Consider the following 21,406-nt stretch of genomic DNA (forward strand, 5'->3'; position numbering starts at 1 on the left):
AATAAAAAGTTAAAATATATTGAATCATTAAGAATGGAGTAAATTATAAAATTATAAATTGTTGATGTAATTATTTTGTATATTTATATATATATATATATATTTTTTTCTTTTCTTTTTTTTTTGTTATGAAATTTATACAAAACTAATGTAAAATTATAAATTTAATAAATGAATTTATAGCATATAACATTAAAATAATCGAAATGGTTAGACCTGAGTATACTTCACCTCCAGAAATTGTATACATAAAATATATAAAAGATTAAATGAAAAAAATAGAAAAAAAAAAGATGTATATATATATATTGAAGTAATATTGTTTTTTTCTAGTTTTATAATGAAGACGAAGCAAAAAAATATGTTAGAAATTCAAGAATTAGGGATATTCAAACTAAAATGACTGAAAGAGCAATGGAATTACTTGTATTACCCGATGTAAGTAAAAATATTAATTTAAATCTAAATTTATTTGAATTAATAATTTTAATATTTACATAAATATATATAACTTTATTTTTTTTATAGTCTCCGTGTTTATTATTAGATATTGGATGTGGTTCAGGCATAAGTGGCATGACTTTAAGTGAATCAGATCATTTTTGGATAGGAATAGACATCAGTATTCATATGATAAGTAAAATTTTTTTTTTCTTATCTTATTTCAAAATATATTATTACTTAAATTTTTTATAATTTTTATTTTTTCAGAAGCAGGTCTTCAAAATGAAGCACAACATGGAGGAGAAATGATTTTAGCAGACATGGGAAAATGTTATATTCATTATATATATATATACTAAAAAAAAAAGAAGAAATCAATATATATTATTATTTATTCAATCTTAGTTAATATTATAAAATATTAACATCTTTTAATTTTTTTTTTTTTTATGAATTAGTAATGAGATTCCAATCTTGTATTTTTGATGGAGTAGTCAGGTTAATATATAAATATTTTATTATTATTGATACCATATTAAGAAGTTAATATGTTTATAATACATATTTACATACATATAAGATAATTACAAATAATTTTTTTAAATATATAATATTTATAAAATAGTACATAATTGTTATTATTTAGTATATCGGCTTTACAGTGGTTATGCAATTGGGACAAAAAAGATGAAAATCCTATTGCAAGAATTAACACATTTTTTAAATGGTTATATAATTGCCTTAAAAGAGGAGCTAGAGCCGTAAAAAAAAAAATATATATATATATATATACAAATATAATTATAGAATAGCATTAATTATGCAAAATTACGGCAATATATAAAGGAAAAAGCCAATTATAAAAATGAATTTACATTAAAAATAATATGTTTATAAATGATATTCAGATTTTTAACATAACAATTTTTTTTATTAAAATGATTTTTAGGTATTTCAATTTTATCCTGATTCAGCAGAACAAATAGAAACCTTAACTAATTTTGCTATGAAGTCCGGTTTTGGTGGTGGTGTTGTTGTTGACTTCCCAAATTCAGCTAAATCAAAAAAGTTAGTAATAATATTGGAGAAAAATATTAAAATTGTATTCATTTATGCATTTTTTATATTTTATAAGTTTTGCATAAATGTAATTATATTTAATATAATTTATATCTTTTTCTTAGATATTATTTATGCTTATGGGCAGGATCATCAATCATTCCCAAATTACCAGAATCTATAAAGGATGAAGATGAAGTTATTTCTCATGAAAAAAGAAGGTAGATATATATAAAAAAAAAAAATTTTTTTAAATATTTTTTTTTATTTTTATTCCTAATAAAAACATTATTAAAGATCATAATAATATATTACATTTTCATCTTAAAAAAAATTCTCTATCTATTTTAATATAGATTTAATAAAAAAACAAAAAAACAAATTAAAAAAAATAAAGAGTGGATTTTGAAAAAAAAAGAGCAAAGAAGAATGAAAGTAAGTGAAGAAGTTCTATTTTCATTTATGTGTTCCTTTTAATATATTATATTCATAATTTTATATTTCAATGTAATTCTTTTTTTTTCATAACTTAGGGGCTAGAAGTAAAAAGAGATAGTAAATATACAGGAAGAAAAAGAAAAAGGAGATTTTAAATAAATTATACAATGTATATTTGTAAGCATATATATCAGAATCTTTATTCTATATTTTCTTAGAACATTAAAAATCTTAATTTTTAATTTACATAATATTTTTGTACATTTTCATTTCAATTTTTTTTCATATATTTTTTTTTCACCAAGTTTAATATATAAATTTATTATTTATGTAAAACTAAAAATAATAATAAATAAATAAATAAGAAAATACATTTTTCATTAACTTTAAATTCAAGAAAATTAGCAAATGAAAAATATAAATCTCATAATATTTACTTATATAAAAAAATTGAGAACTTTTTTTTTTCTATTCTAAAAATACATTAAAATTTTTAAATATTTCTTCATTTTCATAGTTTTCATCATATTCTTTTAATGCTTTAATCAACTCTTTATAATTTAATTCTTTTTCCTATAATTAAAAAAATATATATATAAAAAAAAAGAATATTAAATTATAAAAGTCAAAATTCTTGATATAATTAAATTGTTCTCAAAATTTTTTTTATTTATTTCATAATATACCTTAGATATATTTTTGATTTCTTTTTTATTATTTGATATTTCAGTGGATTGTAAGTTAAGAGCATTATTTATTAGCTGTAAAATATAGTAGAAATGAATATTTTAAAATTTAATCACTCTATTAAAAGGATAAATTGCATTGTAAATTTTAATTTTTTATATAATTACGTTGTCTAATGATTTATGTAAAACAAGAGAAATTAATCTTAAACAAGATTTTTCATTAACTTTACATCCATTATAGGAAAGATAAAAATCTATTAAATCTTCACTGAACTAAATTCAAAAATTAAGAAGTTTTTATAATGAATATAAATAAAAATCCTAAAGTATATATTTTAGCATTAATTATAGGTAATGTAATTTTTCTTTTTGTCAAAATTTTTATTACTGTTGGTTTATTTTTCAGTAAAGTTTTAATTAAGTGCTCATCATCTTCATTCACAAAATTATCATCCATCATAAGAAATTAAGAAAAAGAATTATAAACTCTTTTTTTTTTTTTTTAATATATAAATATATAGAGGTTTTTTTAAAAAAAAAAATTATTTTACTAGTTTCTTTTTTTAAATTAATAAGGGGTAAATAAAAAGGAAACATCAAATAAATAAGAAAAAATTAAATGCCAAAAAAAAAAAAAAGAAACGTAATCAATGTTTTAATTTTATCAATGAATTTATATAAAACATTAGATTCCCTTTATTTTTAATTTTTTCATAGGTACTTATTAGTGCTTGTAATTTTCTTATGTGATAACTAATGTATATATAAATAATTCATAACTATTGATTTTTTTTATGCTTTAAACTTTTTTGTTTTTTTTTTTTTTAATATATTAAATAAATTGTTATTAATCGCTTCTTTTTTTTAAAGTTCAGATTAATTTTTTATTTATCCATATTATTACAGATTAAAATTTATTAAAATAATTGTAAAGAGAAAATAGTAATTTTATTTTTTTTTTTTTTCATTTAAGTAAAAAATTCTAAATAATTAAACAATGTAAACTACTTAACACACATTTAAAAATATTTATACTCTAAAGATTACTAATTATTTTTAGAGAATTATAATCTTTTTTTTTTTTACTAGATTAAAAAAATAATATATATACTATAATTTACACTGTAATAGATAAGCTTTTGCTATATGAGGTTCTTATAAATTATTTTCTTTTTTTTTTTAAATAGTACGTTTATATAAAAAAAAAAAAAAAAAAAATACTATACTTTTGGTACTTTAAAATTTGACAACGAAAATAAATTACAACTTATGTATATATATATGTTGATATTTTTTTTTTTATTTAGATTTAAATTTTACCTTTATATATAAATATCTTGTTTTACAACTTAGAATATCCATTAATGTATATAGAAGAAAAAAAAAAAAAAAAGTTTCCACATAATTCCTTTTTTTTTTTTTTCATTTTTACTTATATTTTTAAAGCATATATATTTTTTTTTTTTTTTGAAAAAGTATTTGTCTTTTTAAAAAAAAAATTCAATTGCATTTCTTATCTTATCATTATAAATTAACTATTTGAATGTAGCACAAAAAATAAAATAAGTTAAAAAAAATTAATTTATAATGATAATATTGTCTTAATAAAATAAATAATATATTGCAAAAAAAAAAAAAAGTTTAGTTTTAATATTACCTTTATAATCTGACAAAAATAATATAGTAATAAGTAAAAAATATAAAAAAAAACTTGTTAATAACATTAAATTAAGTATGAAAGTTAATGACTCAATTATTTCTCCTGATTTATCGTGTGATTGTTCCCATGCCAAAAAGCATGATGCTACTTTGAATTTACATAATTACAAATCAATTCACAATAGTCAAATAGTTAATAATGAAGATAAAGCAGAATGTGGAAGTAATATTATAGGCAATAATAATGCACAACTGTTTCACTTAAAGGTATCAGATAATTCAAAGAACATTGATCCTTATTACAATGATAATAATTTGATTGATTATAATAGTCCAACAAAAGTTAACCAATACAAAACTAATTTATATAGTCATAAAAATTCTAGCATTAATCAATTAAAACATGAATATCCAAATCATTTTACTTGTAACTATAATGAAAGTTCAAAGGAGAATGAAACTTCGACTAAAAACAATAAACTTGAAGAATACCAATTACCTGAGAAGAACGCGGAAAGTAACTATGAACATGGTAACGATGAATCATATGAAGAAAAAACAAAGTATAATAAAAAAAAAAGTAGCTTTAATGAAATTAATACAAAAAATAATAATTATCTTAATTATCAATACGGTTATAATGATAATGGTAACAATAAAAATATTGATAATAAGAATTTTGACCTTTTTCATAATAACAGTATTAATAATAAACATTATAATACAAATAATTATAATATAAATAATAATAATATTAACAATTATAAGAATAATAATGTTAATAGCAATAATAATAACGAAGTTTTTTATGAAAATACCAATAATATTTATCAATATTCTAGAGATAAACAAAATAATTATGAAAAAAATGTAAGTGATTTAAATAATGAAAAATCTCTTAATTCTAATATGCACAAAAAAATACTAAAAGAGAATTTTCCTTGTGAAAAAAGCATAGACTCTGGTTTTCAGAAAAGTAATGTAAATTATGATGAAGAAATAAAAAGTTTAAGTAGATTTACAATAGATGAATTGTATGGAAATGCTACTATTAATAGAGAGAGAAATATGAATCACACGAAAATATTTGATTATGTTGAATCTGACAATGATAAAAAGAATAAACAAAAAAATATGAGAAACACTTTTGTTCCTAAATATAAAAATTTATCAGCAAAAGAAGTGCATTATAATAGCTTATCTGGTAATGATAACATAACTGTTTTAGCTGCTAATAAAATAAAAATAGATTTGAATAAGTTATCTGAAAAAAATAAAGATACTTTACCAAATGTATATCCATTTAATTTGTCCAAAGATTTTAAAAATGATAAAAATAAGGAAAATAAAGCTCATTTAGAAAAATTATATCCAACTAATTATAATTATATAAACAGTTATAATAATAATTCTGATATATCATTGGAACAAAGAAGATATAATATGCATTCAAGTCATATATTTGATTGTTATTATGATACCAAAGAAGGGAACTTTGAAAAATTTAGAAATGAAACAAATATGCCGTATAAACATAAAGAAGATATAGAAAAAGTAGATATTGAAAAAGAAGAAAAGAGAAAGTTAAATCCAATGTATAGTGATTTGTTTGGTAGGAAAACACCTGATATAAATCAAAACGCAAATTATGAAAAAATAATGCCAACTACTATGAAAATTAATTGGATGCATGATACTAGAGATACAAAAAGATATTCAGAATTAAATTGTAAATCACCGGACAACTTAGAATATAATGGAACGGAAAAATTTCATAGAAAATCATATTTTGATAAAGATGGATATGATAACAAAAAACGACTTCAAGAAGCTATACAAAAAGGTTCAAAAATTTCATTACAAGCACATTTACAATCAACTCTGCAAAGTGAAAATAATTATAATCCAAGTGATTATAATAACGTTGAGGCATTTTATTTATCTTTAAGTAATATAAGTGATTCTATTAGTGATGAAGAAATTAAAAAAGTCGTAAAAAATAGTAATGCACACATAGTGTCTTATGAATCGGAATATGATTTATTAAGTAACAAAAGAAAAAATAATGCAAAATTATGCATAAGACACAATAAGGGGAAACAAGGGTTAACCTCATTAATAAATTTATTATCACAATTGGATATTAAAGTTACAGTTTTATAAAACTATACTTTACCCTTTTAATTTATTATACTTATTTTTTTGTTGTTGTTTTTCTTTTTTGTATGTTATTTTTTATATTATTTTTTTTTTTTTTCTTTTTTTGTGATATTTTTTATATTATCTATTATTTTTTTTTTTTTTTCTTTGTTTCTAGTGGAAATAATTTGAATAAAAAATTTATTTAAAATTAAAATATTTAAAATATAAATAAAATTATATATATTATGTACACACAAATTAATATTAGAAAAAATTAAAATAAAAAGAGATAATGATATAAACGAATAAATAAAAATAAAAATTATTTTAATTCTTAAAAATTATTATCTTCTTTTAAATTTTCTCTTTTTCTGTTTTTGAAATGGTCTCTTTTTTCTAATTCTATCTTTTATCTGAAAAAAAAAAATATTCATGTAATTTATATATAAATATATATGTATGAATATTTCATCTTATTATTTTGTAGAGAATACATATAAAATAAGATAGTATTATGCTTTTTTATAAAAAGATGCAAATTTTTAAAAAAAGAAATATTAATATAAATAGAAAGATAAAATAAAAAATATTATAATTCATATGTGTATTTATGCTTTTATTTTATTTATCCATTGCAGGATAAATAGAATAATTTTCAATGAATATTTTCATACATGTAATTTTAATAATAAAGATATATATTAGTATTATAAAAAGAGTGTTTCCATTTGAATAGAATATTTTTAATATAAGTATATAAAAAAAAAATATTTATTTTTAATTGATATTATCTGCTTCTTATATATTACCTTTCTTTTTTTTTTTTTTTTCAACTTTTTTCGAGTTCGTACAATTTTTTCTTCTATGTTATCTTCTTTTTGTGAAGAATTATTATCTTCATTTAGTGACATTTTTTGAAACTGTTTAAAAATCAAAAAAAGAAATAAATATAAATTTTGTCATAGCACATATGGGTTAAGATATGAAGGGAAAAAAAAATTTTGTTATTAAGTATCAAGAAAAAAAAAATAAATAAATATATATGATATACGTTAATTAAGTTTTCTTCAAATGCTTTATCAAAAAAATTTGATTCTTTATTAATTAATCGCCACTGATAAATAATATAAAAATATAATAGTGTAAAATTAGAAAGTTTTATGATTTTATTTTTGTTTTTTAATATTAAAAATAAAAAAGAAATGCGTTTATGAACAAACTATTTAAATTAAATACAAAAAATTAATAAAATAATAAATAATATAATGAAATTATGCTTTCTTAGGTTTAATGAAATGTGTAAATTTTCCTGGAAAATTTTTTTTCTCTTTGAAGTACTTTTAAAGATGGTTTATTATTAAATGCTGTGTTTGCAACATTTTGATGAATATTTTTTTTTTTTTTACTATTTTTGCCCATTTGTAAATCTATTCAATGAAATCTTTCTTTTTTCTATTTTTTTTTTTACAAAAAATGATATTATTCTAAAAAGTTAGTTTATTTTTAATAAATTTCTTGTACATAGTAGAAAAAAAGGCATATTTATAAAACAAATATTTTATGTTGAAAGAAGCGAAAATGAATTATATTTACTTTTTAACACTTTTCAAAAAAAAAAAAAAAAATAATATAATTGTAGAAAAATTTATAATTTTCAATATATATTTGTGTATTTGTATTTAAATATATATATATATATATATATATATTTTCTTTATATACATAAATATATATACATATATTTATATATATTTTTAATTTTAAAATTTAAAAAAAAAATTTTGTTAATTTTTTTTTTTTTGTTAACTTTTTTTTTATTAATTTTTTTTTTTGTTAATTTTTTTTTTTTGTTAATTTTTTTTTTTTTTTTAAATTCATTGCATGCTTAATACCCACAATTTTTTTTTTCTATATCATTGAGCGACTTCAAATTTTTTAATCTTAAAATAAAAAATTAAATTTTTATATTGTAAATTATTGATAATATTCATATAAAATTTTATAAGTATATTTAAAAAATTGAATTTTTTTAAAGTATTATTTTTATTTTATTTTTATTTATTTTAATTACTATATTTTACAATTATTTTATTTTAATGTATTTAATTTTTTTTTTTTTTTTTTTGTAGACAAATTACCATTTCATTTTTTTTTAAAATATCTTGATTCAAAGTTTTTATATCATGTTTCAAAAATTCAACGGTTGATAAACTTCTTTTATTTTTTAATTTATAAGAATCATTTATTTGATTCATTTTTAAAATCATCTTCTTATAAGATATTTCTTTCATTTTCTTTTCATGCAATGCATTCCTTGTATAAAAAAAAAAAAAAAAAATATGTAGAAATAGTCATTAATTATACACGTCTTTTTTAAAAAAAAAAAAAAAAGATAAAATGTTTTATACTTAAGTTCTTTTATATATCCTTCTTTTTCATTAATAAGTGTGTGGAATTTTTTTGACTCATTTTCATAACAAACTTCTTTCATTTTAAAATTATTGCTTATATCATTGAAACTAAAAAGGAAAACATTTTTTTTTTTTAATTATAGACATTGTTTCACATAATATAGACTTTATATGTTTTTATTAAATTATTAATAATAAAATGCATAAATTCTCAAGATGATTTATATATATAAATCATAGTTAATTACTTAGTTTTTAAATATATATAAGTCTTTTATTTTTGAAAAAAAAGAAATTTGCATATTTCAGTAGCTTGAGAAATTTTTTATTATATACTATAAAATCTAGAAAATTAATATTTTTCTTTTTTACCATTTAAGGAACAAACTTGCAGTAAATTCATTTTTTTTAAGTACATATGTATTATATTCTTCTTTTATATTACTTATTTCTTTATATACTGTTAATAACTCATTACTAATTATATTTTTAATTCTTATTTCTTCATTTAAGTCAGTCTTATTTAAAATCTGTTACAATAATAAATTAAAATTATGAATTTACATATAAGTCAAAAAATAGGAAGCAAATAAGACTCATATATACATACCTGTAAAAAAATTAAAAGTAGTTATTTATGATTTTATAAATTTACTATATTATTTTTAATTTAGATACTTAAAATATATAACAGGGAAACTAATTTATCATTTCATTTTCTTAATTATGAATATTTTTTTAGGTACATATTGACATATTTTTACATATATATTAATTTTTTTTTTTTTCTATTTTTTTTTAATTTTAAGTACCTTATCCGTTATATTAGAGTTGTCTAAATTTTCTTCTTTTTCTTTTAAATTACTATTTTTTGATAAAAAAATTAGACTATTTTTTTTTGACACATATGATAAAATAGAAGAATTATTTTCATTAATTGAGCCTTTAATTGTATCTTCGTTGTTGTAACTAGAATTATTTGATTTAGAATTTATCTCAGAATTATTTAAATCATAATTATTTGATATAACATGTTTTTTTTTGTATTCTTTTTCTATTTTAGCCTTTAATGAATTTATTTCTAGATCTCTACTTCTTAATAAACTTCTATACTTTTCTATTTCCTTCAAACTGCTATTTAACTTTTCTTTAATATCCTCTATATTGTTTTTAATAAAACTTTTATTTGAAGAATATTTATTGCTATTAAAATGAAAATTATTAGTTTTTTGTTCCGATTCATTTAATTCTAGTTCTTTATCATAAAATATTTCTTCTTTATTACTTAATTCAAAATTTTTAGTGTTATACTTATCTTTTTTAATACTTTTTAAAACGTTTATTTTTTCTTCATTCATTATTTTTTTTTTTGACAAATCGTTAGAAATAATATTATTTAACGATTCAATATTTTCTGAAGAATTTTTATCAAAAATGTGTATATTATCTAAATTATTCAAACGATCTTTTTTTTTTGAACATGCATCTAATTCGTTCAAATTTTTTAATGAATTTCTTTCTTTGTTCAATATATACTTTTCTTTTATATTTATTTCTTCTTCTTTTTTATTAAGCTCTTCTTCTCTATGCTTAATCATTTCTATTTTATGTAAAATTTCTTCCTTTAATATGTTTAATTCATTTAATTCTCTTAAAAATATTTCCTTTTCATCATTAAACTTCTTTTCTCTTTCTATAAGAGACTCTTCTTTTTGTATTATTTTTTTTTCTTCATTTTTTAGTCCTTTTTCTTTTTTTTCCAAAATCTCACTTTTGATCTTTATGAAATTGTCTTTTTTCATATTAAATTCATTATCTTTTGATGTTACTTCATAAAGAGAATCATTTCTGTAATTTTTTTGTTCATCTACCTTTAAAAATTCATTATTCCATTTTTTTGAATCATCCATCATAGAAAATTCACTATTAAATAAATTTAATAAAGTACTGTTTCTTTCAATTACTGAAGCATGCATAATATTAGAGTATGCCTTATTTTCCTTGTTTTTCTCCATAAAACTATCAAAAATTAACTTAGATTCACATCCCCTAACTTCATTATTTTCTAAACTAACGGAATTATGGTTATTTAAATAAAATTTTCCTTCACTTCTTTTTTTTTCTAAATTCACTATTTCATTAATTTCTTGAAAGGATTTTTCATTTTCTTCTTTTATTAGACTCCTAATTTCTTCAGTTTGTCTTTTATTTAATCTTATTGAATCATTTTTTATTTCCGTTTTTTCTTCTAAATTCTTTTTATAGCTCATTTCTTTTAATTGCTTTTCAATTAAACTATTTTCATATTCTATCTCAAGTTTTTTTTTTTTCAAATGTTCATATTCATTTTCTATATCTTCTTTATTTTTTTCCAACAAATTATTTTCCATTTCCATCTCTCTTTTTTTTTCTTTCACAACATTTTCTTCTCTTTCTATTTCCATCTTTCTCTCCTCTATTAAATTTTTTTTATCTTGTACTTCTTTTAAATGTTTCTCAATTAAGCTATTATAATTTTCTATTTCTTTTTTTTTTTTCATTAGTAATTCATTTTCTTTTTCCACTTCTTTTTTCTTTTCTTCTAATAAGTCATTCTCGTTTTCTATTTCTTTTTTTCTTTCTTTTAGTAAATCATTTTCATCTTTTATTTCTTTTTTTTTTTCATTCAATAAGATGTTTTCGTCCTCTATCTCTTTCTTTTTTTCTTCTAATAAATTTTTTTCGTTTTCTATTTCTTTTTTTCTTTCTTTTAGTAAATCATTTTCGTCTTTTATTTCTTTTTTTTTTTCATTCAATAAGATATTTTCGTCTTCTATCTCTTTCTTTTTTTCTTCTAATAAATTTTTTTCGTTTTCTATTTCTTTTTTTCTTTCTTTTAGTAAATCATTTTCGTCTTTTATTTCTTTTTTTTTTTCATTCAATAAGATACTTTCGTCTTCTAGTTCCTTTTTTTTTTCTTCTAACAAATCATTTTCGTTCTCTACTTCTTTTTTTTTTTTTTTTAATAGATTATTTTCATGTTCCATTTCTTCTCTATTTTTGTCTAACATATCATTTTCATTTTCTATCTTTTTTTTTTTCTGATTCAGTAGGTTGTGTTCATCTTCTATCTCCTTCTTTTTTTCGTCTAACAAATCATTCTCTTTTGTTACTTCTTTTTTTTTTTTTTTTAGTAAATTATTTTCATCTTCTATTTCTTTTTTTTTTTCATTTAATAAATCATTTTCTTTTTCTATTTCTTTTTTTTTCTTTCTTATTGAATCTTTTTCGTATTCTATTTCTTTTTTTCTTAGTTCTATATCAGTCATCTCATTTTCTATTTCTTTTTTGTTTTGCTCATTTAATTCTTTTATTTGCATTAGTTTTATATTTTCATCAACAATTTTTTTTGAAGAATCTTCTAACTTTTTTTCTTCGTATTTAATAATTGATTGATTTCTGTAAATTTTTTTGAAAAAATTGTCATTTTCATCCTCATTAGTTTGTGATAAATTAATTTCTTTTAAAATTTCTTCATCTCTTTTCTTTTTTAAAAAATTATATTTTTGCTTTAATTCATCATATTGCATTTCTAATTTTATGTTTTTTTCTTTCTCATTTTTAATAATATCTTTTAAATATTCTAATGTATCTTCTTGCTCGTTAGAATTTTGAAAAATACCTGATTTTTTTACTTTTAGAACAAAATCGTTACTTATTCCTTCAATTTTTAAAATATCATTTTTTATGTTTTCATTATTCATACTATTTAAATTTGAAAATCTACTTCTTTCTGACATTATATCATATTCGTTATTATTATTAAAATATGATAGTGTAGAATATAAGTTTTTTTTTTTTTTCAATTCATTCATATTATTAATATTATCATTATTGTATTTATTAGGAAAGTAAAATTCATTATATTTAGAATTGGTCACATTTTTATCAGATGAATGTAAAAACCTATTTATAAAATTATAAAATTCATTTTTAATATTTTCTAAGCATTTTTGTCTAACATTACTTTCTATACTAAAGAAAAACTTTTTAGTGTAATCATCAACAATAATAAACTCATTCAATAAGTTAAATAAGTCATGAAAAATTATTTTATAAAAGTTTTCTCTTCTTATTTCATTTTTTTTAACATTTTCTATTATACTATTGAAAGATGATTCAAATAATGTTGATATATAATTGTTCTTTTTTTTTATATAATCCTTTATATTTTCTAAGTTTATATGCATATTGAAAATTAATTCTTTTATACGTAGAATAAAATGATTGTTGTCTTCTTTATATTTTGTTGGAAATTTTTTATAATTTAAAATTCCCATATTTTTTTCATTAGAGTAATTAAAGTTTTCTAATCTTTCTTCTTCAAAGTCATTTTTATGTTCAATTTTTTTTTTTTCATTAGTATTATAATTTTCTTTTTTCTCTTTTTTAATTTTTCTCTTCTTATTGTTATCTACTTTGCTATTCATATTCATCACTTCATGTTGTTTTTTATTTTTTTCATCTAATAACTTATTTACCGGTATTTTTCTTTTTACATATTTTAGATTTTCTTTCTCTTTTTCACTAATGTAACTATCACTTAATGCTATGGTGTTATTTTTTATTTTATTTTGAATGCTATTTTTTCTTCTTACTTTATTATTTATTTTTTCTTTATTTTTAAATTTTTTGTTGTAAATTTTACTTTCTTCTTTATAATTGTCATTATATTCCTTCTCATCCTCTTCTTCCTCTTCTTCTTCTTCTTCCTCTTCTTCCTCTTCTTCTTCATCTGATTCCTCTTCCTCGTCTTCTTCCTCTTCTTCTTCATCTGATTCTTCTTCCTCATACTCTTTTTTTTCTTTTTTTTCTTTTTTTTCTTTCTCTCTATCTGTATGATTTTTATCATCAAATTCATATTCATATTTATCTCCATTTTCGTCTTTTTTTTTCTTTTTTTTTTTCTTTTTAACAACAATTCTTTTTGAATGTCCATCATCATAAATAATTTTTATTTTTTTGTTCTTATAATTCATTTTAACTTCATTAATATTTATATCCAGTTTTTTATTTTTTTGGCTATTATTAGAATCAGAGTTATTGTTGTCACAACTTAAACTTCTTCTATTTTTACATTTTTTATTTTTCCAATTTTGGTTTTTCGCATTTTTGGGATTTTTGTTCTCTCTGTAATTTTTATTATCAGAGTCATTTTTGTCATTTTCATTTGACAATTTATATAATTTATCAGCAAGTTTAATATTATTAAAAATATCTTTTTCATAATTAGGTATGCGTAAAGATAAGCTTCTTCTTTTATTATTACTTTTTTTTTTATCTTTTTGTTTTTCTTTACTAGTGTTACTGTCATTGTTATCATGTTCTGAATCGCTTAATTTTATTGTATAACGTAATTCATTATAATTTCTAGGTTTTTCAAATCCACCTTTATCTTTTCCATTTTCTTTTTTCTTATAAAGTTTAGTATTTTCTTTTGTATAGTCTCTCTATACATAAAAAAAAGAATTTTCAATTATTATTATTCCTAATTATAGAATTACTATTTTATATTATTATGATTATCATAACTATGTCTAGCATTATATACTTTATGTATACTATTTATTATTATATAATTATTTCTAATAGTCATAGTAATTGATTTATTTTCTTTTAGATAAAAATATATATATATATATATATATATATGTTATTTTTTACTTGTGTCTTTTTTTTGAATTTTTTCATTGTGCTAATGCAATACCAATATATAGGGGTTATTTACAAAAAATAAAAAATAAAATAGATAACAAATTTTAATAAATATTAGATTCATAATAATATTATTATCTTTTTATAATTTTATATATTATCTAGAATTAAAATATTTACTATGACAACCGTGTTACGATCATAATGAAATAATAAATTTATTAATAATAATTTTTATTAATTTTCAAAAAAAATAAAAATGTATATATAATTGAAAACAAATATACATAAAAAAAAGAATTAAGTATAATAAAAGAGAACAATGATTTAAGAAAGAAAAAAAATGAAAAGGCCAATAATTTTATTACTGTTTAAAAAAAAAAATTTTTAATTATATAATCCAATATTTTATTAAAAAAAGGAAAAAAGAATTAGGTTCATATAATTTTATAATATTAATTATATTTTTTTATTTTATATATCATGCTCATATATTTTATTGTGCTTTTCTAGGTATGATAATGTGCTCATATGCTTCATTCTGTTAATAGGAAAAAAGAAAAGAAAAAAAATTATAGACATAAGATTATTTCATATAATTCATTTAAAAATTTTTATTTATAATAATATATATATTTTATAACAATATAAATGCAAAAGAATTAATTTTTTTTTTTTTTTAGAGAAAAAAATATATATATATATATATATACCGAGATAATGTTCTCATAGACGCAAAAGCATTTTCTTGAGATGTATCTATTGAATTTTCACTAAAAAAAAAAAAAAAAATTTAATTTGATTTTACAAAATGCATAAAAAACTTTTTGATTTTTTTATTTTACTCAAATAATAAATAAGGAATAGATTCTAATTGTATATCTTTATTTTCTAAATATTTTAAATGTTTTTTTGTGTCTATTTCGTGATTCGTTATGTGGAAGCATAAAATTTTCCTGAAAAAAAAAAAAAAAATATATAAGTTTAAAATAAATAAATATTATTATTTTTAATAATTTTTTAAATATAATATTTACCTTAAGTATTCTATAGGTATGTATTCTTTATTAATATTATAATTTATAGCATCAAATAATTTTTCACTTATTCTATAAAAAAAAAAAAATTATATTATAATTTTAAAAAATAAATACTTTTTAGAATTAGAGATAGTATATAGAAAATGAACAATATAATAAAACATAAAATATATATTTTTTTAATATTTGTAAAAATATTGTATTAATTATTATAAGATGTCAATAAAGTAAATACATAATAAATAACTACATAAATATAAAAGTAATTTTTTTTTTTCTTTTAATGGAAACTATAAATAAAAATTAAATGAAAAATGAAAAATAATAGAAAAACGTACTCTTTATTTATATCAAAGTTCAGCATTATATTAATAAATATTTCTTTGTTAAAGCTGTCACACTTTAATTGTTCCTTGCAAGAATTCTTGAAATGGTCAAAACTGTTATATTTCATTTTCATTCTCTCAGTAAGAATTTGAAAATAAGAAATGATAGAACTTGTCTGAAAAATTTGAAAAATAGGAGTATTACTAAAAAAAAAAACTTTTGTATTTTTTTCATATAAAATATCTATTAATAAAATAAATCTTCTTAGTTCATTTCCACTGCTTTCTTCATTCATTTTTTCAATATCATAAATAAATAAGGTATGATTTTCTTTTGATATAGCATTATATTCATCTATGCTAATATTCTGACCACATAATTCTTGAAAAGAAAATATCGCATAATTATTTAATTTATAAGGAATTATGCACTTTTTAAAATCAGATACATTAATTTTTTCATTAAACTTCTGAATCTTCTTTACATAGTTCATATCTTTATTGTAAGTTTTACAATAAAGATCATTACATATTCTTACAATTTCTTCAAAATTTTTTGTTGGTATATTATATATATTATTATCTGTATTTTTATTTTTTACACGAAAATCAAAATAGTTATCAATTTCATATATATAATTAAACTTAAACAACGATCTTATAAAAGGTAAAAATCTATCTCTATTAAGACCATTATGATAAAGATGTATTGGATTTCTATTAGAAGAACATAATAAAACTGTTCCCAGATAAAATAAATGATTAAATAATGATTTGATAACCATTGCATCTGATATATGCACTACTTGAAATTCATCAATAAATATTAATTTATATTTTTTACTCATTTTTATAGATATATTTTTAATAGGGTCTTCTGAATTATTTATTTTTTCTTCATGAAAACTTTTATGAATTTCTTGCATAAAGTTATGATAATGAATTCTTAATTTACTTAATTTAATTCTATCAAATAATAAATTTAAAAAAAAAGTTTTACCTCTTCCCACACTTCCATAAACGTATAATCCTCTAATATATTTTATATCTTTTTCATCTACCTTGTTATTAACAAAATATTTTTCATTTTTTATATTTTTGTATCTAAGTATATTATCTTTATCTGTTTTTCGATTATCAGTGTATATAAAGAAATTATCATCATTCTGAAAATTTTCCACTATTATTTCTTCATCTAACTCAATAACTTCTTTTCCATACTCATTATTTCCTTTTGAGAAAAAAGAACTAAAGAAAGACTTTTTAGATTTCTCTTTTTTTTTTAAATTTATTTCCACATTATGATAATAATTATTTAAATTATTTTCAAGAGCCTATATGCATTATTACAAAAAAAAAAAAAAAATTTTAAATATATATTGAATATGTTATCAGATTTGCTTAAATTATGCAATGCATAATTCATCATATGTGTTTAATAAAAATACATGTGGAAATAAAGAAGATACAAAAAAATGATTTAGAACAAATTATAAAAATAAAAACAGTAATGACAAAAAACTAAACATACATATATGTAAAATTTAATTAATTATGAATTACTTGCAGAACCAAAACTAGGTTATATTGGTGAGGATCACTTTCTATTTTATTTGTTTTAACTAACTCATGGTACAATTGAATTAAATTATGGTTATTGTTTAAATTATGAACATTTTTTTGATTTTTTTTATCATTAAATAATGAAAAGTTTATTTGTTGTTGAAAATTGAAAAATGATCGCTTACGGTAGTTTATTATATTTATTTTCCTTGATAAATGTTTAATAAATCCTCTTGAATCAAGTAAAATAATCATTATGAAAAAATAAAAAAATAAAATAAATAATAAGATTAAATTTTAAAAGTATCTTTATTAATATTAATAGTTAAAATATTATAAAATTCTTATATATAGATATTTTTTTATAAAGCTATATATATACACTAATCATAAAAAGTACAATATTATTATTTAAAGAGTTAATCATATTTAGTATAAAGAAAGCTAAAATTAAAAAAAAAAATTAAAAAAAATAAATGAAAACGATAAATATTAGTTAAAAAAAAAAATATATATATATATATATATATAAAATTAAAATAAAAAATAGTATTGTATTTAATATAAAATAATAAAAAGAAAAATATTCATCTAATAATAATAAATAAAAAAAAATAAAAACTATAAGGAGAATAACCTTAAAATAATAAATAAAAAAAAAAAAAGACTAATGATAATATAAAATATGGATGTATAAGAAAAATCTTATATATAAAAAAAACAAGAATTTATTATCCTTCCATATGCATCTATTTTTAAAATTTAAAAAAGTTATAAATCATGTGAATATTTAATTGAATAATCTAGAGTTCATTTTAATTTAATGCTTTTATTTTTTATTATAATTTTTTTAGATATTATTAATTTTATGTTGTATAAAATTAACTTTTTGTTAAATATATATATATATATATTTATCTTTATCACATATATAACTTTAAAAAATTAAAAAAAAAAAAGAAAGACTAAAATTCACTATATGAATTATCTTAAAACGATACTTCAAATATATCTATTAAGAATAATAGAAAGAAATTATGTTTAAAACTAATTTTTTTAAACTATTGAATTATAATATTATGTAATCAATTATATATATATATGTACGGTATTACTTTTATATTTATTCCATAATCACAATTATTTCATTTTATATTTTAAAATTTATTAATTCATAATGCTTATAATGTATAGCACTTTGTAATTTTCTAATATTATTAATATTAGAACTAAAATAATTAAGCACATCTTTATGCGTTTGTTCTGAAAATATTGAATTCATATTTTGATTTTTATTTCTTCTACCCTTATTAGTAACTGGGTGAAATTTGAAATAATTTAATGGATCAACTAAATTTTCTATATAAAAATATTTCGAGTCTAGTATATGCATCGGACTTTCTAATAGATCATTTATACTTTTAATATAATCACTTTCTTTTATATAAACAGTGCATCCTTTATTCTCTTTCAAATTTCTGTTGTAACAATTAACTCCCCTACTTGGACATGTATGAAACCATACTTTTTCTTCTTCATTATCTGAAGATAAAACAATACATAAGCTATTTTTCCCATCTCTTCCTACTCTTCCAATTTTATGAAAAAAGGTATTAATGTTATCTGATAAAGTCATAATAATTAAATGTCTCATATTTTGAATATCAATACCCCTTGCTGCCACGTCAGTACATATTAAAAAACGAACTTCTCCTTTTTTAAATGCATTCAAATTATTTTTTCTTTCTTCATTTGACATTTTTCCTTTTAATATAACACAAGAATATTTATTTTCTTTGAGAGTTTCTACTGTTCCTTTATATGCTTTTCCATCTCCTACATAATTTAAAAAATTATATACATTGTCGCAATCTAAATTTGTTCTACAAAATATAATACCATTCTGCATATTAAATACATTAATTATTTGGATTAATTTTTTTAATTTATTGATTTTTATGTTCAAAGAAATGTTCTCCTTTTCATTTCTTTTAGTATTTAGTAAATGAACTTTATCTGTATATTCATACAGTGTTTCGTAACTCATACTATTAAGTTTTTCATTATTAATTATATCATATATTTCTTTGTTTTCCTTTTCATATGAAAAATTAGAATTTTTATCGTTTACATAATAAATACAAACATAAATGTGAGAAGGAATGCTATTTTTGCCATATTTTAAATCAACAAAGATTGGATTATTTGTAATTTTATTTATACAATTCTTCACAATTTGATCTTGTAAAGTGGCAGAAAAAAATAAAGTTTGCACATGTTGGCTATATTTCATACAAGTATCTTTTATTTGTAAAATAGATTTCTCGTCATTATTTATAAGTTCGTCTGCTTCATCTAATATTAGCAATCTTATATCATTAACATTAATTATATTTTTTCTTAAATACTCTATCAATTTAAAACATGTACATACAATTATATTATAATCGAAGTTTCTTTCTCTTATATTTTGTTCACCGCCAACTACCAATCCAATATTTATAGAAGGATTAATGAAACATTCTGAATATGTTAAATAATTATTGTAAGTTTGCATAGCTAAATCTTTTGTTGGTACTAATACTATACAATACAATTTTTTTTTATTATTCTTATATATATTATTCTGATTATTATTATTATTATTTGTAATATTATATTTACTTTCTTTTTCTTTCTCATTATTTTCTTCTAAAGAATTATCATAATATATTTTTCTAAAATCATTTTCTTTCTCAGTATTACTTAAAATATCGTTTAATTCATTAAAATAGAAAGTGTCTACGTATTTTAAATTTTTGAAATGAAATTTTACATGAAAGTTTTTACCACTTATATAAGGAAAAAAAGGAACTTCATTATATTTATAAAATATTTTAAAAGCATTTCCTAAAAACTTACCATTTTTTTTAAAAGAAATAATATTTGAATTTTTATTTATTAAACAAGTAATAATGTCATTAGTAGTAAAAGGATCACTATAATTTTCATATCTGTTGTTAGTATATTTGTATCCATTACTACAATAGGTATAATTATATTTTAAAGTTTCTCTAACTGATGGGCAAAACCCAACATTAATAAAACTTTTTGATAATATTTCTATTTCAAAAGCATACTTTCCATTTTTTATTTCGCAGTCTACCCCTATTTCTTCAAATGTATTCAAATTATTATTGTTGCATATACATTCATATTTGTTCACTTCAACTTTTGAATTATTATTTAAACATTTTATTAAAGCCTTTTCCTTTATATTATATTTTGAAGTATTATTTGTAGCATTATTATCGCTACGCTCATAGCTCCCTATATTTCTGGATAATTCATGTACTATTTGCAAAGATGAAATAATAAAACTTAATGTTTTTCCTGTACCGGTTTCAGCACAAGCGCATAAATCGCCTCCTCCTAAAATCAGAGGAATCGATTCTTGTTGAATAGCAGTTGGTAAATCTATGCCATTTTTTTCTAGTAATTCACACAAATTACTTTGTAACCCCAACTCTTCAAAAGCTGACATATTTTACACATATGTAAAGAAAACAAAAATGAAATAAAAAATAGAAGAATCAAATTTTTTATTAAAAATATATTTTCAATAAAACTCTTAAAAAAAAAAAAAAAAAATTTTTAAATTATACCTAACATATTATACAAAATTATCAATACAAAATTAACTTATATTAAAAAAAAAAAAATTTAAAGGCTACTGTTTCAAAATATAGCTAGTATAGTACATAAATATTCTTGTAATAACTTTATTTAAAAGAAATGCTAATATTCACTAGTATATTTGCAAAATAAAGTATTTAAAAACCACTTAATTACTAAAAATATTAATTTAATTAATTTTTTAATTTTAAATCACATGGATACAAATTAATTATTTAAGAAAAGAATAAAAATATAAATGGATAATTCATTTTATATAACATGTA

At 18.4% G+C, this 21,406-nt stretch overlaps 7 protein-coding genes across 7 annotated transcripts; 2 read left to right on the forward strand and 5 right to left on the reverse strand.

Moving 5' to 3' along the window:
• Window positions 1–206: 206 nt before the first annotated feature.
• Window positions 207–2,096, forward strand: PRELSG_1009500 (S-adenosylmethionine-dependent methyltransferase, putative; the record flags this gene model as incomplete). The annotated part of the gene is made up of 10 exons (XM_028677013.1): window positions 207–242; window positions 334–438; window positions 529–637; window positions 712–774; window positions 903–942; window positions 1,091–1,205; window positions 1,394–1,512; window positions 1,629–1,724; window positions 1,860–1,938; window positions 2,037–2,096. 10 exons carry the CDS (start codon window positions 207–209, stop codon window positions 2,094–2,096), a joined length of 822 nt encoding a protein of 273 aa, XP_028533444.1.
• Window positions 2,097–2,409: 313 nt separating this feature from the next.
• TAF10 (transcription initiation factor TFIID subunit 10, putative) lies at window positions 2,410–3,087 on the reverse strand (the record flags this gene model as incomplete). The annotated part of the gene is made up of 4 exons (XM_028677014.1): window positions 2,410–2,514; window positions 2,628–2,702; window positions 2,796–2,903; window positions 3,019–3,087. The coding sequence occupies 4 exons, from the start codon at window positions 3,085–3,087 to the stop codon at window positions 2,410–2,412; spliced, it is 357 nt and encodes a 118-aa protein (XP_028533445.1).
• Window positions 3,088–4,364: 1,277 nt separating this feature from the next.
• PRELSG_1009700 (conserved Plasmodium protein, unknown function) lies at window positions 4,365–6,452 on the forward strand (the record flags this gene model as incomplete). The annotated part of the gene is made up of 1 exon (XM_028677015.1): window positions 4,365–6,452. The coding sequence occupies one exon, from the start codon at window positions 4,365–4,367 to the stop codon at window positions 6,450–6,452; it is 2,088 nt and encodes a 695-aa protein (XP_028533446.1).
• Window positions 6,453–6,775: 323 nt separating this feature from the next.
• On the reverse strand, window positions 6,776–7,850 carry PRELSG_1009800 (conserved Plasmodium protein, unknown function; the record flags this gene model as incomplete). Its single annotated transcript, XM_028677016.1, has 4 exons — window positions 6,776–6,844; window positions 7,241–7,351; window positions 7,483–7,545; window positions 7,770–7,850. The coding sequence occupies 4 exons, from the start codon at window positions 7,848–7,850 to the stop codon at window positions 6,776–6,778; spliced, it is 324 nt and encodes a 107-aa protein (XP_028533447.1).
• Window positions 7,851–8,533: 683 nt separating this feature from the next.
• On the reverse strand, window positions 8,534–14,572 carry PRELSG_1009900 (conserved Plasmodium protein, unknown function; the record flags this gene model as incomplete). Its single annotated transcript, XM_028677017.1, has 5 exons — window positions 8,534–8,744; window positions 8,840–8,950; window positions 9,215–9,372; window positions 9,655–14,331; window positions 14,546–14,572. The coding sequence occupies 5 exons, from the start codon at window positions 14,570–14,572 to the stop codon at window positions 8,534–8,536; spliced, it is 5,184 nt and encodes a 1,727-aa protein (XP_028533448.1).
• A 438-nt stretch (window positions 14,573–15,010) lies between these two features.
• Window positions 15,011–17,720, reverse strand: PRELSG_1010000 (nucleotide binding protein, putative; the record flags this gene model as incomplete). The annotated part of the gene is made up of 6 exons (XM_028677018.1): window positions 15,011–15,077; window positions 15,250–15,309; window positions 15,382–15,492; window positions 15,574–15,645; window positions 15,915–17,236; window positions 17,466–17,720. 6 exons carry the CDS (start codon window positions 17,718–17,720, stop codon window positions 15,011–15,013), a joined length of 1,887 nt encoding a protein of 628 aa, XP_028533449.1.
• Window positions 17,721–18,615: 895 nt separating this feature from the next.
• PRELSG_1010100 (DEAD/DEAH box ATP-dependent RNA helicase, putative) lies at window positions 18,616–20,988 on the reverse strand (the record flags this gene model as incomplete). Its single annotated transcript, XM_028677019.1, has 1 exon — window positions 18,616–20,988. The coding sequence occupies one exon, from the start codon at window positions 20,986–20,988 to the stop codon at window positions 18,616–18,618; it is 2,373 nt and encodes a 790-aa protein (XP_028533450.1).
• Between the last annotated feature and the right edge of the window lie 418 nt (window positions 20,989–21,406).

This window comes from Plasmodium relictum, assembly GCF_900005765.1.
Source record: "Plasmodium relictum strain SGS1 genome assembly, chromosome: 10".
Lineage (NCBI taxonomy): Eukaryota > Apicomplexa > Aconoidasida > Haemosporida > Plasmodiidae > Plasmodium > Plasmodium relictum.